The sequence below is a fragment of the Cupressus sempervirens genome, chromosome 5 (assembly GCF_028749045.1).
Source record: "Cupressus sempervirens isolate cs-2001-9-10 chromosome 5, ASM2874904v1, whole genome shotgun sequence".
In the NCBI taxonomy this organism is placed as follows: Eukaryota; Viridiplantae; Streptophyta; class Pinopsida; order Cupressales; family Cupressaceae; genus Cupressus; species Cupressus sempervirens.
In genome coordinates this window covers 683,826,957-683,849,060 of record NC_143122.1, presented here as the reverse complement: position 1 = coordinate 683,849,060, position 22,104 = coordinate 683,826,957, and the positions used below count along the sequence as shown (strand labels likewise).

Here is a 22,104-nt window from a genome sequence, read left to right as displayed (position 1 = left end):
TTGTCCTTTCAAGGATATCGAACTTTTGCTGTGATGGTGATGAAATCTAGCTTTGCAACGTATACTGACTTACTTTCTCAATTTACTTTCCCAATTTATCTTACTTCCAACTCAGCTCTTCAAAACTCCAACAACTAAACTACTTGTTGCTTTACTTCTACTCCTATGAATGGAAAGATTAGCAAATGGATGGAGATCAAATCTAATGAAAGCTTGCTAGTGGTGCTACCTTCATAGATGCAATGATTCAAGGGGAAAAGGACTAGATTACCATGCAAGGCTTCCTAACAAGTTGCTAGGATGCTAGTGGCCTAGTTTATGGATCCCTATCAAACATCCACTAATATCACCATACAACTATCCATCTATTGTTACTCTTGCTTAACAACTTTCTTGAAATAAAATCTACTTTAACAACTTCAATGGGATTTAACTTAAACTATTGGAAGTAGAAACCATGCAATAACACCAAGTGTTCTTAATCACCATGCAAGACACAAAAATGATAAGAGAAGCAATTTTGGTATTATATAAGCAACAATTTTCTTCAACCCTTTACAAATGAGGGCAAATGGCCTTATATTAGGGGCCAAAAATACAACCAACAGTAGAGATTAAGAGGCAAAATCAACAATCCAAATCAAATCCCAGAAAACCTAACTAGGGTTACCATCCCATCGGCCAATGAGAAGACGCCACCTCATCAATGGACCAATGAAAAAAATGAAAAGTGGCAACCAATGAGAAGGCACCAAAATGGTAGTCAATCAGAATCAAACACTTATCCTACCCAAGAAGAAAGGAGAATTTGCCACTTGGGCTTACATCAAATGATCCTCGAATATAATTCTACTCTTTTTCTTTCATCTTCTTAGCCAAGGCAATGAACTTGGCTAGCCTATCATTGACTTCCTTCATGTGAGGGCAAGGCGTGTGCTTCATCTTGAGCTCAGCTGAATTCATCATGTTGCTCGCTGTCTGCAGTGTCTTCTCATGATCCTTCTCATATTCTTTCGCATATCCGATAAAGGCACTAAGGGAGGCAAGGGTGCCCAAATGCTTCTTGATGGCAACCTTTCCCAACTCATCCAATCTCGATCCAAACTCTTACCTCATTGACGTTCTCCTCTTTGATATCTTCAAAATCAAGTGCAACCCCAACATCGCTCATTATGGTTGAAATGGAAGTGTCAATGCCTGGGATGTTGTTTACTGCATAGATTAATTGATTAACGCACCCAAACATAAAACAAGAACAGCAACAGCAGTACTCCTTTTATTATTCGCATATGCCAAGAGATTAAATCCAAAGCATAAGATAATTTACAATGATCCCAGACGGGGTATAAATACTTCCTGCCGAACCTTCCCAAAGGGGTCCATTGGCTACATAACAATACTAATCTAAACGTCAGCTACAGAATCTTTACAACAACAGATGTGTTGTGCAATCTCATTCCGTATCTCTTCAAGTATCCTCAATCTGATGGTCAAGGCAATATACCAAGACTCCACCATACTCATTATACTTCATCCACCAACTTGGTTCTCTCCAAATATCTCTCCAGTAGCCCAATAATTGCCCGTAGCCTGGGAATAGCTAAGTCCTTGACTGGAAGAAAATCCTCCCACTCCCCTTCAAATGTTCTAAATTTGTCTCTAATAGCCACTAATGACCTCAGTGTCGAGATAAAGGAAGGCAAGAAATTTTGCCCATCTTGAATTATATCACTAAATCAATCTTTGATTTCGTACAGCTGAGCCGATATCTCTTCTATGTTGCTCCCGTTGTCTTGCGAAAGGGCTGCCTGATGCAACTGTTGGATAGGCTGGTAATCTCTCCAATACTTGTTTTCGGCCTCCAACTTTACAATCCTCTTGTTTGCCTTTCTCAACCTTTCTCTAATTGAAACCATGTCTTCCTGGATCTCCTCACAGTCCATGTCATCTATGATTCTTCCCAAGTCACTACTCTACTATCTCATACTCCTGGGCTACAATCTCATCCACTGCCTTGCTAACCTTTGGTATAGCAATCTGAACTTTTCGATGACCCTCATCATCACTCCTGATTACCTTTGCCACAGTTTCTACAATTTGTTTTTGTTTCTCACTATCTCCCTTTTCCACTAACCCTTGAATATCTTCAACTGTTCAGACAATCATCACCTCACCTCTTGGCATAAGCATTTTCCTTAACCATAGTAGTGCAATGCATCTCCCCAAATCTGGATTCGGTTCGACTAGCAAAGCATCACCAATAGCCTCAAGCGCTTGGCTTACTTCCTCAATATCAATTGACCTTTCCTCTTCTTCACTAGTGACTGTCATATCATCTCCATGCTGGTTCTCCGAGAGAGGAGAGTATTCGGTACTATTACTATAACCACTTAATTTTGAATCAGAGCTCACCTCTACCGCGACCCTTTGTCCACTTGTATTAACCTCTTGGCTCCTAGCCTCAATTATGCTCTCCCTTGATGGAGCTGCATTCTGTCTCTTTGTTGGAGGCTCCTGATGTTGTTTACTTTTTTCAACCTCCAAATTTATCTTCTTGCTCTTAACTGCTCTTTGTTGCTAGCTACTACCCCCACCTTTCTGTCCGACTGACTCCGCTGGACCTTCTTCTGTTTACCGCATAGATTAATTAATGCACGCGAACAGCAACAAGAGTACTCTTTTATTCACATATGCCAACAGATTACATAACTGATGCTAAGATGATTTACAATGATGTCAAACAGGGTATAAATACTTCTCGTCAAACCTTCCCCAAAGGGTCCATCGGCTACATAACAATACTAATCTATCTGTCAGCTACAAATCTTTACCGACGACAACCATCAGCAAAAATTGTGTAGCCGACAGGGTGTTGTCATCGGTAAAGATTTTGTAGCACGGGTTCATGTCGTCGGTAAAGATTTGTAGCCGACAGATAGAATAGTATTGTTATGTAGCCGATGGACCCTTTTGGAAAGGTTTGGCGGGAAGTATTTATACCCCGTTTGGGATCATTGTAAATCATCTTAGCATTAGTTATGTTATCTGTTGGCATATGCAAATAAAGGAGTATTGTTGTTGTTGTTCGTGTACATTACTTAATTAATCTATGCGGTAAACATCTTCCTCCGACTTCATCTTCTCATAAGTAAGGCGTACCTTCCGACTATGTAATTGCCTTAACTTCTCATTGTACCATAATTTAGTGTGTAGATCAAGTGTCCTTGTAATTGCCTCTAAGGAAGGATCCTAATGATCATCCCAATCCACTGGACCCAATTGTATTCCATTGACTGTATCATAATTTCCCTTAGCACATTTTCATCACCTTCCAGCTAATTGGGAATATCAAGGCCTCTCCATCTGATTGCCCTCATCATGCCCACTAACAATCTTGAAAAAGCTAGCTTCCTCACATGAAAGTCATCATGTACATTGGCCAGAAAATCTTCTATAGTAGGAATTTGTTCTCGTGAGATGCCTTGATAAGACCATTAGGATCGAATCCCTGTCTTGCTCTATACCATCCTAGATGATACCATTCTAACTCCTTCTCCGCAGCTGCAAAGGCAACAAGATTGGGGCAAGTATCATTGTCTATTCCAAATCAGAAGGCAATCCATGTCTCACCTTTGAGTTTCATTATCTTGTCATAATGCTCAAGTTGCCTGGCCAACTCCATCAAAACTATTCTGGCAGACCTTGGAAGTCTCTTGGGACAAATTGTACTTCTTGCTACTCTGATATATGTGAATTGCGGAAATTGGATGAACCAACTCCAATACTTCTTAACTTTTGCTTCCACTTCTGATGAGAGCCTCCTAGCAGGTGTCCCTTGTAATATCCTTACTGTCTTCATTGCAAAGGCATTATAAAACATCTTATAATCTTTGGTGTTGTGCAAATGAAGCTATGGATAGCACTCATGCACCAAACATTGCCCCAGCCTATTGCCAATCACTCCTAAGGCCTTAAGTCCAGGATGTTCATATAGTCTCGCAATTAGGTAGAAAAGATAGGACCCCATGTAGCATTGTTTTTGAATTTGTATTGTCCTTAGTTGTTACTCTAAATTTTCACTTATAATTCTAGCCCAATCAAATTTTCTCTTTCTATTTTCAATTTCATCAATAAAATAGTACATCCAGTTCTCGAATTGCATACCTTCAGCCACACCCATGATTCAGCTGAGAAGCACAATAAGGTAGCCATACTTTGAATTGAAATCTGACCTGGTAAGCTCTAACGACTTGGTAACTCCCTTCTTGCCTTTATGTCACCAATTCTACTTTAGATGAATGAAGTAGCCATCCTGACTATCCTAAAAGAACTTTGTTGTTTGATCCATCATTACCACTGTCATGCCTTTATTTTGGGGAATATTGAATACTTCTTCAACCACTTGTTCACTAATGGTAGCCAACACTCTCTTCCCTTCATCAAAAATGATGGACTTGGTCACAATATCAAACTGGGATGCACACTCCGTTACCAATTCCGAACAAGGCAAAGTAGGAGGGAAAGCCGCTGCATGTACAATTCCACTCTTGTAAAACTTCTTCGCCATGAGGATTGTCCTTCAATCTATCCTTCAACTGTACCATGTTCATCGTGCCAAGTGCTAACTACGGTATTTTTCTTGAAGGAACAAGAAGAGCTAGAGCATAATGTCTGGGACGAAAGAATTTATGGATGGAACAGTACAACATCATTCATGGATATAAACAATAGTTGGAGCATCAACATTCAAAATAGATCCATCAGCATACATAGAAATACATACTATTAGTAGCTTCTTTGACCGGCTCCGTAAGTGTGCCCGATTGGGCTTGATTGAACTGATCAATATGTCAAACTCTCAAACAATTTATACTTGTGTAGTATAAGCTCCAACCATCTAAAGCTGGGTGGAAGGTAATTAGTGACGCCTCCATCCATATCAGATCAAGTGGGATGGCCAACCTTACCAATTACTTCCCGCTATAGTTGGCGTTGGGTGGGAGCTATAGGTTGTCCCAGACAAAGATGAGCTTGAGAGTGAAAAAACAAGCTTTTACATGGGCATTTCCTTATTACAACGTGTGTTCCAATGCATGCAAAATGTAGCAACATAGATAATGTGCATGAACTGTACTACAAAATGACTCAAAGAGAATGTCAACTTATGGAATTGAACAATTGCAAGAATTGCACAAAATACACTTCTTGAGACAACTTTAGAAACTTTCAAACGAATGCAAGTTCTCGACATGGACATGCATGCATTATATGGAAGCATATACACGATGTACAATGAGTCTACAATATAAATAAAATGGACTTGTCAAAAAAGCTTCCAAATTCACATAAAAATGCAAACGGCAATTATATAATGATAATAACCACATTCCACATAATGTTTGTTAGCATCCTCACTGCTTGCATAAAAATGGAAATGTGGAATGGGTCGTAGACATTCATCAAAATGCACAAGTTGCATGATACAAGGATTGCAAGCAATAACACAAGATATTTGATTGATAGATTTTGAAGCAAGTGTAGAGAATCAATGGTGTTGCACGAAAAGTGGATATTGCTGCAGGAGAAGAATTATATGGTCAAAACATGTCCTATTCATAGAAACCCTCCTTATCCAATCAATTCATTAATGAGAAAAAGAAAAAATTAAAATCCCATTGGCATCTTCATCTAATTAGCAACCCCACTCCATGTTCATGTCAAGTGTAGATATTATTTTGTGAAATATGTTCAAGGCACACAATTAAACTTAATTGGTAAGAGATTATTGAAGCTTATTAAACCTTCAAAGTCCTATTTGTAATTCATATTACGTGATAAGGGTCAACATTCAAATTACTATGTTTAAGCATTTTGTCTAAAATATTCACCAAATTCCTAATATGCAATGAAGATAGGAAAGTTCCTAAGCAATTTCAAGACACACCATTTCCAAGGACTTGCATGATTTTAGAGAAAGATTATCTATGCAAGATTGATGATGCTCAGTGACATGTGAAATTGTGAAATGGGGAGGAACTATGTAAGAGTATCAAAACTTGAATGAAGCTATGACTTTGATATTTCTGTATATGTTCCAATTTGAATGAAGAAAACATAATGCCTACCTCAACAAACCAATGGCTTAGCTTTCTTTCAAAGTTACGAATTTCAAGCTCATACAAATGACTTTTTGTCACATATTTGCAATCAAGTTAGAAAATCATCTTTCTTTACATAAAAGTTGACAAAGTCCTAACTTAAATGAGTTTATTTTATTTTTCCTTGGAAGCTGATGTGGCCTCCTGGAGGCTAGATGGGGGAGTCGAAGCTCTTAGATGCTGATGTGTGTGGACAAAACTAGAAGCTCGCTAAAAGCCATTCCTGACCAGCCATATGCACTCTATTCCCATTTGACTGGCCTGGAATGGCTTCTTACCAGCTTTTGAACAGATTCGGGAGCATCCTCAAGCTTCCCTAAACACACTCGCCCAGAAAACTACGAAAACATGTTTCCTTCACTTAAGTGACTTCAAAAGCACATGGGGAAATAGATATTTTAGTCTATTTTTTCATTGGAAACCCTAAAATGGCCCTAATAGAGGCCATTCGATTCGACCACTATTACCTCCATTTCATTTGCAGCTCCTCTTTTTTCTCATTTTCTCTCCATTGTTACATTTTGAAGGAAAGTTGATTATGTTCAAAGACGATTGCTCTAGAGCAAGGGATAGCTTCCACAAACAAGTTTTAAGCAAGTAAGATAAGCATTTAATCTCATTCTTGTGTTCTTTCATGATTTTTTTTTTCAACTTTGCATGAGTTTTTAAAAGTTTGTGGAGATTTTTTCAAACTTTTTTTTTTTGAAAAAACAAAGTAAAGCAAGAAGTTTAGCGATCTATTTAAGTAGTTTCCTATCATTTTTTTGAACTTACATGCTTGATGTTCATAGATTTTTAATTATTTCTTATGGATGGCAACCGCCGATAGTCAAAGTTCAATGGGCCAGGCAGCTAACAATTTTAAAGTTGATGTGACATCTTTATGGAGACATATCAAAGGAATATCACAAGTTTTGAAGGTGGTTACTATCTTTGGAAATGTAATTATTGTCAAAGTAACAAAGGAAAACCATTCAATGGCTCTTACTCTCGGGTAAAACTTCATTTTATGGGCTGTACTAGTAAAGGGTTTTCAATGTGCAAAGACATGGATGGGAAGGGGTTGTCTAATGCCCAAATAGCTTCATTTATAAAAGAACAAGAAGCTGTAAATAAATTGGTAGGTAAGATGCAGGGTTGGTTTCCTTTCTAGCAGGGTTGGTTTCCTTTCTAGCAACCTATGCATTCGCAAGTTCTGAATCTCGACATACGTCATTGGAATGCTTTTGAAACACTAGTTTTGGAAACACAGGGAGGTGTAGGAACATAGGGTAATGCCAAAACTCCATCCACTTATAGAAATAATTGGTTAGGTTAGAATATCACTTCTAAACGTGCTAATGTTGGACCATGATAAGAAACTGAAACAATAGATTATGCCGGAACCTGTTGAATAATTTGTTTATATAGGGGCCCTCACCCTTGGAATAAAAGGGGTAGGGGTATGCATGCAGGGGTCAGGTGTCGGGAGGGAGATGGACACTAATCCAAAAAAATCAAAAAGTTTTTATCAACCTTTGTTCTCAAAGAAAACAATGCAATTACCCAAGGAGCCAATTATATCCTCCAAACGCCCATTCTTGCAAGCACCTACAATAGGAATGGAAGACGAAGAAGTAGAAACTATTTCCCAAAAAAGAGGTTCATTGGACAAAGCATTTAAAATGGAGGCAAGAGAGTTTATTGATCAAGCCATTGCACAATGCCTCTATGCCAACGGTCTTCCTTTCAATTTGGTGATATCACAATATTGGAAGGAAATGGTGGCAGTCATACTTAAAGCACCGGATGATTACACAAGTCTCGGATATGAAAAGGTGCATGCTACTATGTTAACAAAAGAGAGGGTTTGAGTAGATCGAGCTCTCCAACCAAATTAGAAATTTATGGACAAGTTCAGGTGTTTCTATTGTTTTGGATGGATGGAAAGATACTAGAAATTGGCCATTGATTAATGTGATTGTAGTGTAACCCAAAGGGGCAATGTTCTTGAAGGTAGTTGATTGTGAAGGGCAAGTGAAAGATTCACAATTCATTTCCAAAATTCTCATTAACACCATAGAGATGGTGGATAGTGACGATGTAGTTCAAGTGATTACAAATAATACAAAAAATCACAAGGGTGCAGATGCTTTGGTTGAAGGCTGGTAAAACCATAATTTGTGGACATCATGCACTATACACTCCCTATACTTGGTCATGCAACAAATTGGCACCCAAAAAGATTGGGTGAAGCAAATTTACAAAGAGGGAGAGGAGATACAAATGTTTATGAAGAACCACCACATGTCACAATCCATATTCAAATCATTCTCCAATTTAGAGTTGCTAAAGGTTAATTCCAATTTGAAATTTGTAATTAGTATATAGTAAACACAATGTTTTATTTATTTAATTAAATCATTTGAATATGTTTTATGTCGTGTTCAATATTTATTGACATACTGTTATTATTTACTTAGATGGTTGAGACCCAGTTCACATAGCATACTATTATTATGAAATGACTTGTCAAGGTGAAAGAGGCATTAAGCCATATGGTTACTTCAGCCCAATGGGGTATATGGAGGGCTAGAAATTCAAAGAGGGCACAAAAGGTCAAGGCATTGATCTTGGATGACAATTAGTGGGATCATGTGCGATTTGTATTAGATTTCACAAACCCTATCATGACTATGCTCTATTTTGCTACTTCAAATTAGCCTTGTTTGGAAGATGTATATGATGGCATGGACACAAAGGTTGAGAAGGTAAAAATTTCAATACAAGCACATCAAGCTGACCCCAAAAAATGTGAAGCCTCCTGCAATTAACTTGAAGCAATCATTCATCGTCATTGTGAAAAGATGACTACCCCATTGCACCTACTTGCATATGCATTATCTCCAAGGTACTATAGCGAGGAAGTACTTGGCAAGCCTAATAGAGTAGCACCTTATGAGGATGAAGAAGTTGCTAGAGGGTGCTACAAAGCTTTTGCACGACTCTTCGTAGATGAGGACACTCACAGAATACTTACGACTGAATTTGGATTATTTGCTTGGGGAACCAAACTTGGCCCTCTTGCAATAAAGGACCAATGTGACATGGGAGCTATCACATGGTGGTAGCTTTATGATCAATTGTTCAAGCATCTACAACCTCTTGCAATCAAAATCCTCTCTCAAGTAAGTATTATTTATTTTCAAACTTTTTTTTACCACGTGTATTCTACAATTCTTTAAATTGGTTTTCATTTTTATGTTTTAGCTTAATAAGTAATTTTGTAATTGTGAACATTGTCTAGGTTGCAAGTTCTTCTGCTGCTGAAAGGAATTGGAGTACATACTCCTTTATCCACTCAGTGACGTGTCACTAGTTGGGCTCTAAAAAAGCTGATGACTTGGTTTTCATTCATACCAGCTTGCATCTTTTGTCTCGTAAGGAGATTCACTACAAGGGAGGGGCAGCCAAACTTTGGGATGTAGAACCTAAGTATGCGAACTTGGATGCAACAATTCAAGATCTTACCACAATCACAGATGGTGATGCTGATAACATCATGACGCGTGGTGTGCACAAGTGGAACCATTTTCAGTTCAAATGATCTTGAACTTTGTAATGCCCCTTTTGTGAGCAAGATTTAATGATAATAGAAATTAAATATAAGATTAAATAATTAAATGATACATATAATTTTAATTTTAATCACAATTACATTGATAAAATTAATAAATATTTATACATTATTAGCTAAATAACATTAGACTAATTACTAATAATATTGTAAATAATATTATTAGTAATAATTATATATAATATAGTAAATGAATAAAGGTATAATAATAATATATATAATAAAATTAAAATAATAAATATATTTATTGATGTTAAAAATGAAGATATAAGATATTCAACAAATAATTAAATAGTCTATATTTGAATTTACGATATAAAACTAATTATAATAATATATATAAATTCAATAAATAAACTAGAAATAATTGATGAACAATTATAATGAAAATGATAATAAATTTTTTAATACAATCATATATTTGATCATATATTAGATATAATTAATAATACAGTTACTTATCTTACTGAAAGCTTGTGAGCTTTCCCGTCATTGGGTATATAGTTAAGGAGGAGAGCATTTTAGAAAGGACATCTTAAGAAATTTTGGAAATGCAGCAGCGAAACTAAATTAATACAGTCAATGAGCAATGTAGGGGAAAAATGAAAACAAACATCAAGGGGAAATCCAATTCAATGAAGGTCAAAGGAAAGGAGAGAATCTCAGTCAGCAGTCAAGAGCTTACATAATAGGTCCTCAAACAAAGAGCATCACATGAAAGGGAAGATCCAACCAAGATTGGCATTGGTAGACTAATATCAGAATCAGCCTACAGGTGAGAGGACAAATATATCTTACAACAACTATGCAACATGATGTATCCTTCCAACTATAAATAAGGATATAGCTTGATTAATCAGGCTAAGAGGTAGAGCATCTATTTATGAGTCACAGGTGAATACATTCAGTAATCACTACTAGAAATAATTAAAAAGGACTGATCAAAATACTATTGGGATATTGACATGACTCAGATAAGAACATCAGACATGCTGTCATTGAAAATAAAAAAGAAAGACGTTGAACTCCAGTTTGTTGCAGACAAACAGAGAAGAAAAATATCATTTATTTTCACCGTTTGAAGTTGAATAGCAATAGTATTTGGGAATGGACAATACAAAAAATATCTGGTTGAAAATTCCCAATCATAGGAACAGGGAGGAACATCCGGTGGAGATTTAAGATGGGTAACAATGACCAAGTCATTACGTCTTCAGCACTTTGCTTTGACACCCAACGTACTACCAAACACAATCATATATTCTAACTACACATTACCCACATTGTCACCTGTAAATATACATAGACTGCAATACTATCATTTCGACAGCAGAGGCATACAATATCAAGCAATATACACAGAGTAAAAATATAAGAAGAGTATGCACAGCCAGCACAGTAGATTCAATATTTGGTACAAAAATCGCATTCCAGCGTTTAAATAATACATCAACTCCTTGGCAGACTAAACCTATCATCGTTGAAGATCACTATCAAAAATAGTCAATTGGGAAATAGCGCTTACACATCAGTAATATCCAAATAGAAAAAGTGGTGAAATACAATCTGGTAACGACCTTGGAAAAATGAGAATAAGGTTGCTGGGGAATTGGTCACTATTGGGGGACATTATTAAACCTTGAGAAGATACTGATAGAAGGTTATTAATAGAAGACGACATGCCCATGATTGAACCAATTCAACTTAATAATTGATTTCATACTTTAAGTCTATCTATCTGATTAAGGAATTAAATCTGTAGTGTGGATAAGTTTATGATGCAAGTTATACACGAAAGATTGATATGGGTCGTCGAACATTATTTCTTCATACATTAAAGCACTTCACATATCTATTCAAGACCCGGGAAAAATTATATCAATAGCGAGAGAGATGATCAATTATACTGATAGATTCAGAGACATCTATTTATATAAATTCTTTTGAGGAAAATTAAATAGATAAATAATTCTGACTTGGAAGAAGGGAAACTATAAGTGATCTTATGAAAGACATCACCAATTAAATTTCTATGTGGAAAATCTATAGTAAATAAAATAAGGCTCAAAAGGGACATTACAAACTTGCGGCAGTTGGAGGAGATGGAGATTATGATGAGTTTCTTGCGAATCCATATGATTTGGATTAGGATTGATAAACATTGAATAATGAACTGTATTTTGATTTTGTAATTGTGACATTGGATGATAAACTATATTTTGATTTTGTAGTTGTAATGATTTGCTGATTCGGATTTAGAATCATAAACATAGATGCCTATGATATTCATATCATTGATATGGCTTATATTTTAGAATCTTATTGAGTATTTGAATATGTATTGGTGAAGTTACAAGCTATCAAATGTTTTAGTTTTCTATATTTCTTTCATTTCTTTGCATATAAATAGTATAACTCTGTGTGTGTATGCATCCATACACATCCGCCTCCCCCCCCACCCTTAAAAAAAAAATCCCACATCCGAATCAGTAACTAAGTATTTTTCCAATAACTATAAGTTAGTTACTAGGTGTTTTGACAGACTCCTAACTTAAACAAGCTTATTTTATTTTTCCAAAAACTAATATAAGGTAGTTGCTAGGTAGTTATCATGTGCAGCTTATAAAGACATGTTTATTTATAATGCAAAGAACAGACTCTTTTAGGGGAGGAAACTGTGTAGAATTTTAAAGGAACTTTTAAATAACTTTTTTGTTAAGCTTTGTACCTAAGGGTTTTTAACCTTTGTATATATTCAACAGGATAATAAAGAATGCATTTGGTTGGTATGATTGGATGTGTTGCTCCTATATTATTACTGATTTCTCGCATGTGAAGTTGGTAGTCTGTTTGCGTATGTATAATCCATTGGTTTTCTATTCAACGATGTATGCAGTTGACAATACACAATCACACCCCGGTATCTGGGTTTGAATGTGATAAATTAACTTGCTTCCTCATAAGTTGAGCTTGTTCTCCTTTATTCATCATTGCATATCAAAGCTTATTTTGTGCTTAAACCCAGTTATAAACAATATCTGTTGTGAATCTCAAATGGTATTCGTATGTTTACCTTTGGGGTTTTTGATAGTCATTTTTAGTTCTATCTTTTCTCTTTTTGTTTTTTTAGGTTAAAAAGTACTCAAATACCTAACAATCCACACCATACGAGGAAGACACCCCAAAGCACAGGAAGATTGTTATTCTATAACGATCTCTCCAACTGTTTGAACAGTTGTCACTGCTCTACAAGAAATACATGTAGCTGTATTTCTCAGAAAGGCTCACATAAAGTGATAAGATCCCCCATATGAAGCTTTGAAGTTTAAAAGATGCAAGTAAAGAGTGTATTTGATCCTATGTCTCCTTCATCAACACAATTTGGAACCCCCATAAGACTCTACTTAAGACCAGGCAAGCAAAAACCTCGGGAGCAGATAATGTTCTGGCTTAAGACCACTCTATCCCCACATTGTCCAGCAAGTATTCACTCAGTAAATCAAGAGGGTACTCATGTTGTGAAAAGTAAATCCATTCATTATTGCAATATGCCTGGGTTTACAAGTGCTTGAATGTGGAAAAGACCTTGCTAAACTGTTGGGTTTCTTGTAAAGCTATTTATGTTGGTAGTATGGTTCTCTAGTGATTGTACTTTGGTGGGTAATTTTTCTTAACACATATTATTTTCAGCTTATTTAGTTTTCTATGTTGCAGTTTATTACTTATTTGTTTTGAAGAATTTTTAATTCTTGGCTTGATGTTTGAATAAACGCAATGCAGTTCAGCCTATTTAAGGGTATTATGTATGCTGTAGATGCCTGTCTGTCTTTAAGCTCTATCAAGATATGTCATAGTTTACAATTCATTCCCTGGTAGTTTTGGTATCCGATGTTTACCTCAATTTCCTTCTCTTTTTCATTACAGTTTTTTTGAACATTTTCAAGAAAAGGAGTATAATTCAACAGCCAAAAATTTCTTCCCAAAAGAAACTAGAATGTCCTTGAATCTCATAAGTAAAGAAATTCATTATTTCCAACAGTCAATTTCCATAAAAATGACAGACAAGATATTGTTACACGCTCTAGATCAAAGTGCTTCCAGCTACTGGGTCCAATATTATAACAGAAGTATGCAAGAAATTGAAAACAAATCCAGGAAAATATAAATATTGTAATCTCGGATAATTCATAGGGTATATTTGCCCTGACAAGAACTTGCCTGAAAACGAAAATTCTGATGAATACCAGAGCATCTAGGCCAGAATATTTCAATATATCCTGTTCCGATGTTCCCCATGCCTTCATTATCCAACCAGCAGAAGGTACCAACCTGTCCAAACTAAAAGAGTCCTGTTTCTTCAATCGTTCTTCTGCAAGTTTTTGAGGAAAATAAACTCTGAAATTGCTGGGCTGTTTTCTCAAGATGGAATACAGACAGAAAAACAAGATACATAGGGCTATGTTGATGCCAGCAGATGTCATCAGAGCTGCAATATTCATGACTTCTTAAGGTACTGAACTTTCTGCTAATTTTAGAATCATCACAGCAATTTTGATACAGATTGCTCAAATAATTAGCTATCCCAATTACAAAGATAGCGTCTACAGATCCTCACAATTATCTATTTGTTTAACCAACCTGCAAACCAGGAAAGAAAGGCTTAAGGAAATCCAGTTCACCAGAGAGTAATTAAAAATATACAAAACCTACAAAACTGGATTGGAGCAGTCACATGGATGGTTCAAAAGAATACGTATCAACCATGAAAAAATGAAAATCTACGAGTTCCAAAGTAAATAAATGCAATTTCCAGGAAAACTCAATGTTGATTTTTTGTTACAAAAAGACACAGAACAATCAGAGGGCAAAACCTTGCCTATACTCAGTACTGAAGCTCAAATTTGAAAAATTAGGATCTAATGTGTTTTGTCAGAAACTAAAACTGATTCTTCTACTGGTACTTCCAATGCCATTTTAATTTCTGGTGTAGTGATACTAACACAAATTATATCAGATGTAGCATTGAAGCATAAATTATTGAACAACATTAATTGCTTCCAATTTAATATTGTCAAAACTAGCTGACATAGCTATCTCACTGTTTGAAGTTCAGCTAAGCCAAAAGAAAAACTGAAATTGTAATTCAATGTATTAACAATAGAAATCGAAAACTTCATATAAAGGAATCACAAAAGCAATGTTTCTAAAAGAAACAATCATTAACTAAGAATGGAAATAGAAAGATATATAGCTCACAGAATAACTTAGATTAGATCTAATTGCTATAAGATAGATTAGGTTGCCCTTTTTCCATAGTTGTAAATGAAGGCTTGCAAAACTTAAGATTAGATCACGTTACTATAAGATAGATTAAGTTGCCCACTAGTGAATCTAATTTGACTCAGTTTCTGCCCTTTCTCCATAGTTGTAAATGAAGGCTTGCAAAACTTGGATAACATCTAGTTGCTATAAAGCAATTATATATCTAATTATTAACATTGTAACAAAACAAGTTTATATATAAAGTAATTATATCCAATCATTAACATTGTAAAAGAATTACAGAATAACTTAGATTAGATCTAGTTGCTATAAGATAGATTAGGTTGCCCGCTCGTGAATCTAATCTGACTCAGTTTCATCCCTTTCTCCATAGTTGTAAATGAAGGTTTGCAAAACTTAGATTAGATCAAGTTGCTATAAGATAGATTAGGTTGCCCACTAGTGAATCTAATTTGACTCAGCTTCAGCCCTTTCTCCATAGTTGTAACTGAAGGTTTGCACAACTTAGATAGCATCTAGTTGCAATAAGATATATTAGGCCGCCCACTAGTGAATCTAATTTGACTCCATTGCAGCCCTTCTCCATACTTGTAAATGAAGGCTTGTGAATTGTCATCTTGAACTTAGCTGGCAAACTCCTAGCATACTTTGACTGAAAAATGAAAATGCTTTCACCTATCTAGAAAACCTCTAAACAAAGACAATAATGTGGAAGTCCCAAATCATTGATATCAAACGCTTGACACACATTCATCTTGATTTGTGCAACCAATTGTGCCCTATTACTAGTAACAATAATATCATCCACATAGATGACAAGCAAAATGATGTTATTGCTAGTGCTTTTGTCATATAAGTTTTAATTTAGAGGACTTATGTGGAAAACCATGTGCAACCAAATATGTATCAATCTTGATATATTATGCACTTGGGGTTTGCTTAAGACCATAAAGAACCTTGACCAACTTGCATATCTACTAACCTTTGTCGACAATTTCAAAACTTGGAGGCTATGACATATTGACTTCTTCCTTCAAATCACCATTAAGCATGGCAATCTTTACATACATTTGATTGGCTTCCTATCCGTTGTGTTGCAATGGCTAGAACCAGTCAAATGGTGCTCATCTTTGTTTTAGGAGGAAAGGTTTCCACAAAGTTCTACAAGAAGCCCTTAGCCACCAATTGAGCCTTGTATTTATCAAGAGTTCCATCAGCTTTGTACTTTAATTTATATAACCATTGGCAGCCAATGGGTTTCTTTTTTGGTGGAAGATCTAATCGAAACAAGGTATTTTTCTTCAAAAGACTATGATGCTCAGCTCTCATAGCCTTTTCCCATTTTGGTGTCCCCTTTTCCTTTGAGTAACTTTGGAGCTAACAAACACTTTATTTGTTGGCTATAAGAGTAATATTTATTTGTTTTCTTCTTGCTCTTGTCACTGAATGATCTACACCAAACAAGTCTCATCATCCTGAATGTCGTTAATAAGCTTTTCCCACCACTTAGGCTAGAGAGGAGCCATCTTCCAAATCAAGTAGATTGGCATGACTTAAATTGCCTAAAACAAAATCATCTAGATGCTGACATGGTGGTACAATATCATGCCTAGAAAATTCTACTAGTTCAAATTCAGAATCTTTGAGATCCTTCTCATCAAGCAAAGCAAATGGAAGCTTGACACCCAAATTTATTTTCTTCATAGGCTGATCTCTAAGACTCTAGATAGGAGAAGCGAGCTTAAAGGGCACACCTTCTTCATCCAAAACGACATATCTATTGAATGTGAGATGATCAATGTCCACATAAATTTGTCGATAGGCTTTATGATTGTCATCATGGCCTGTAGACATCAACTTCTAACCTTTGGAATACCATTTGGTCCTCTTAGCATCTAGAGTCCAAGCATAAGTTGTTGATTCAAAAACCTTCACATGACTATATTTGGTTTTCAACCAAACTATGCTTCTTCTACAGTTTTCTTCTCGACAATGTGCGGGAGTCCAATGCCAAAGACATGCTGCAATATAACTAACCCTACCCAAAACTTCTTAGAGACATTTTCATGCTCCAACATAGACTGGGCCATTTCTTTAATAGTACAATTCCACCTCCCAACAACTCCATTTTGTTGAGTGGTTAGCTATGGCGCTATGGCGCTATCGGAAAATCTGTGTTCCTCGCCGTTTGCGACATAGCGCCCAGACGGAAAGTGTTACTGCGGCGACATCAAAAGGAAAGTGGGTCCCAAGTATGCCTCGTCGGATATTGGTGATGAAATTTGGAAAACTCGGTGGGACCCCAGGCAACGTGGAAGGATGACTGTGCTTGAAACGAGGCTTTGATTCGTTGCCAACTGGGCAGTTCGTTCATGTCAACAGTTACCTGGACCCATGCCCCTTTCGAACGCATGAAGATTTCCTCACCCTCGGATCAGTCTGGATCGACGGTAGGCGCTATCTCGCTATGGAAAGCTAGGAGGATGTTATCCATAGCGACATAGCGCCTCGACGACACGTGGCACAGATGACATAATGGGCCTGCCCTTCTCCAAAGTAATATTACGGCTCGTCCTCGGTGGCAGTTGTCAGGTGGGTCATAGTACAGTGGTGATATTCCATTGGTCCATTCAGCCAACTCGGTGTGCAGTTGTACAATTTTGTTGATCACCATAGATCTAAGGAAATCGACGGTAGGCACTATCTCGCTATAGAAAGCTGCGAGGATATTTACCATAGCGCCATTGTGCCACATGGATCAGTGGGGCCAGGTCTCGCCAAGATGAGGATGCCAGGTTGTGCCAGGTGGTTGTCAAGTGTTTCGTGGGCCCAGAAGTTTTAAGGAGATAGTGCAGTAATATGGCGAGTCTTCACGAACATCAGATCAATCTGAATCCACGATGGGCGCCATCTCGCTATGGGAAATTGCTCGGAGGATACGCATAGTGACATAGCACCTCGGTGACACGTGTCCCAATGGGTCCGGTGAAGGCATTGACGATTAGCGGCCAGCAGTTAATGTGACTGTCGCGATCAGGGTTTGCAAGGTGGCGCAGTCAATTTGAATATCTGGTCAAACTCGGGGAGACCCGCAAGGTGGCATAAAGAAATGAACTGATTGGTCCACGTGGCCTATTTCGCTTGCAGTGTTCGGCTAACTCGCTGACTCTACTAATTCATGCACCAAAAATGATAAGAAATTGAGGTTTTACACGAATCTGATCTTCATGATCAATTCCAACCACCAGAAGTGAATGTGAAGCATGCAGAGACACTCTACCCCCCAATCCAACCTATCTACCTAGTTAGAGCACAGTTATGGTGCCGTTTCTATCTTTTCGAGGCCCTATTTTAGTTAAAATTCAGATTTCATGGTACAAAAAAGCTATATTCAGATCGGATTTTCTTCTGGATCCCCATGATTGTTCTCTATAAGACTTCAATGTAGTGGTTGGGGAGTAACTTCAATGGGAGGACATCTCAGTTATGCCTGAGCTATAAAGGCAATTTCTAAAAATTTTGAAGGGACCTTTCTCTGTTTTCTCTGTTACTGCTCTGTAGATTCTCAATGTAAATTCCCCTATGCCTCTGAACTACATGATTTTCTGTCTTATCTCTTTCAGCCATTGGTATGAAAGTGCAAGAACTCTTTGCCTCTTATTGGTGTTTTGTAGAGATCTATGATCTACATGACTGTATCTCCTTGGCCTATGAATGATAATATAATTGAATCTCTCTTTCCTTGTGTCATTCATCTTGGTTTTCTGATCTGCATGTGATTGTTAGATTAAAGCAAGTCTGAATTTGTATATCCTTAGTTTCATTCTGGTTCAATAGTGCATATATGGGCAGAGTTTGGTCCAAACACTCTATTTTGGTGCATCACCTCTTTAGATTAGATTAGGTAGATTTGCTTTCATGCTCTCCTTCTCCCTTTTCCTCTCCAAGAGTAGTTAGGTGCATCCTGATAGTAAGAGGAAGCCGGCCTTCCCTGGAAACTCAACCTCGTAGTGCAAGTCCCACAACTTGGAGGTTGTTTCCATGTTTCACTAGGTTGTCCTCATGCATAGGCTTTGGACAAGGGTGCAAGCCTAAGTGACAACAGGGACCTACATTAAACTTTTTCCCACGCAATTCTTCAACGAATAAAATTGAGTAGATAAGATTATTGGCTTTAAACTTGAGACGAATCACTCCCAATAAAAATTGGGGTCTGCTGATAATATTTGGAATAACATTCATAATATTAATCCTTGACACTTATTAAAATTGTCACATTATTTTATTTATAAATGTCTCACACCATATAGTTCAAATAAGGGTCAGACTTATTAGGTTTAAAGTAGGATTTCGCAGGCACCAAGCCAAACCAATGTCCAATACAACCAATGAAATATTCACTTTATTTGTTCCACAAACTTTTTTAACATAAACTGGGATTATTTTATTTCGAATATTATTTATATCTTTTCTCTGAGCAAGTAACATCTCTCTGGCTTGTAGATGTTTTAATGTTGCAAATTAATAGGATGGCCACGCAAAAATGATGTGGCAATATTTAAAATTTAGCATTTAATAAATAAAGTCACCAATCATAACAAAATAAAATATTATTTTCTGAACAAACTCAGAGAAAAATGGAATATCGAAAATAATCAAATTGCACTTTGTTAATCATAAAACCCTCCCAAACTGAAAACACTAGCTCTGATCAAACCTTTCTGACTATACCCAACAAGATGGCAAGTTCAATGGTCTGATACCACTGTAATATCCCTAACCGGATATTTGCCCAACTTTTCGAATAAAATCTCACAAATTTTCAAACAAATAAATTAATGCAACGTATTTCAGATTTCACCAGCAAAGCCCCATTAAACAACCAGATAAAAGAAGTCTCAAAATGTTATTGCAATAAATCTACAACAGAAATACATTTTATAAATAATATTTCATTGAGGTTCTTCAGCAAAATGACCAAGAAATCCAATCATAAATACAATAACTACAAAAAGATTGGATAACAGGAAAGATGAACCTGGAATACAATTTGAAAGATCTACACATTGTATCCAAGAGACAATGGGTTTCCATCCATCATCCAAGCTTGAGGGTTTTCGTCCTCTCGCACGCTGAAAGCTATAGCTTTCCAAAAGCTCTCCAAGAGAGACAAGAAATTCAAAACTCAATAATCAAGCATGTTGAAATGAGCTCCTCTATCTTTTAAACACAACTTCGTGACCCTTCGCATTCCCCTTCTATCTCTTGATTTCCTTTTAGAAATAATACATTTTCCCCACTAAGGAAAATAAAGTGCTCATACATAATAAAGTGACATTAATAATATGAACTTAAGTTATAAGTCACTTTATTGATAATTCAATTAAATCTATAGGCATTAAAACCTTTAATCAGATGGACTTGGATAAGCATTCTAAAAATTCTTGATCAGACGCTCCTAGTCCAACTCTGAAATGTCAAGAATACTAAGCATGCCAACTTACTAAAAATAGTAGATGTATGGAAACCCCACTGTAACAACCCCAATTACCCCGTAACTGAAGTCACCTACGCCAAAAACTGCATTGACCTTATAGAAAACCTAGTTTGCATATGGGATCAAGGCATAAAAGCTAATGAGGTAACGAAAAATCATTGTCCTAGAAAAGGGGGCATGACATAATTGCGCCCAAGTGTCATGCCAAAAATAGAAACTAGCCAATACTAATTTACTAGAAATAGTAAGTTGACCACCAAAGACCTTCAAATCAAGTTATTAGCTCACAAGAGTCACAATGATGAGCTAACACAACCATGCCCCTCAGATCTGCTAAAAGGGGACATCATAATCCTCCTTCCCCAAGATTGTTTGTCCTCAAGCAATCATAATTTTAGATGTTGTATAATATCTTCTAACTTCCAAGTGGCATCCTCAACAAGTAAACCATGCCACTTCATCAAAAACTCTCTGATGACTCACCTGCACAGGTGTCTCTCTTTTGTACTCAATATAGCCTCGAGAATCAACTCTAACTTCCATCATCATCCAGTGGGGGTAAAGTAGAAGATGGGGCATATCTATCTATCACCTTCTTGAGGCGAGATACATGGAACACATTATGCACTCTTTTATCCTCTAGCAAATCAAGCTCATAAGCTACCTCACCTACTTGTCTAACAACACAAAAAGGACCAGAATAGCGAAGCTTGAGCTTCTCAGCTCCACCCTTTTAGATAGATGACTGCATGGATGGTTGCAACATCAAATATACCATATCCCCTACCTAGAAAGAGCAACTAACTCTCTCGTAATAACCATACTACTTTTGTTGATTTTGCGCCCTCTGAATGCAATCCCTCAGAGTTCTCATAATATTCTGACTGTCTTGCAACAAATCACCTGCACTAGGAACTCTACTATCAATGAACAACAAATCCATAAAACTGATATATTTACAAGGCTCTGAAAATAGTCATCACAATAGACATATGGTGAGTGAAATTATAACAACTCACAAAAGTATATTCACTTCACCCATGCTTCTTGTTGTGCAAACACATAGTTCTAAAGATAGACCTCACCCATTTATTGACAATTGAAGTCAAGTCATCAGCCTGAGGGTGGCAACTAGTATTTGGAGTCAACTCTATCCCACATAACCTAAATAACTCTTGCCAAAATTGACATAAAATGGCTATCTCGATCACTCACAGTACTAATGCACTGCAAGGCATGAGAATCCCCAAAAGAGATGTCCTAGCCCCCAACAAATAACTACACAACAAAAGAATAATGATAACATAGATTTTTAGATCTAAAACAATGCCAATTCTCATAATATAATCACAAGATTTATATCCAACATGCCCAACTGTAAGGCCTTCCGGGTTATGGCCAAATACACCAACAATTCTAATAATAGTTTTGCAAGACCTCACAAGATCCAAACCTAGCTAGCCTAGATCCACATTCTATTAGAAAACCCCAAGAAGAATCTAAACTTGTGCTCGCAAGCCACCAAGCAACCTTCTTGTTTCCCAAGCTCC

General features: G+C 36.7%; 1 protein-coding gene across 3 annotated transcripts in view; it reads right to left on the bottom strand.

Moving 5' to 3' along the window:
* LOC149557795 (hyperosmolality-gated Ca2+ permeable channel 2.1-like) overlaps window positions 1–22,104 on the bottom strand; it is a 177,095-nt gene that overhangs the window by 141,852 nt on the left and 13,139 nt on the right. For 2 of the 3 annotated variants that reach the window (XM_089832288.1, XM_089832290.1), the window contains exon 2: window positions 13,993–14,412. In XM_089832288.1, the coding sequence (XP_089688414.1) occupies window positions 13,993–14,273 (281 nt within the window). In that variant the 5' untranslated portion in view covers window positions 14,274–14,412. The remainder of the gene's footprint in view (window positions 1–13,992; window positions 14,413–22,104) is intronic. The other variant, XM_089832289.1, reaches the window with a different exon arrangement.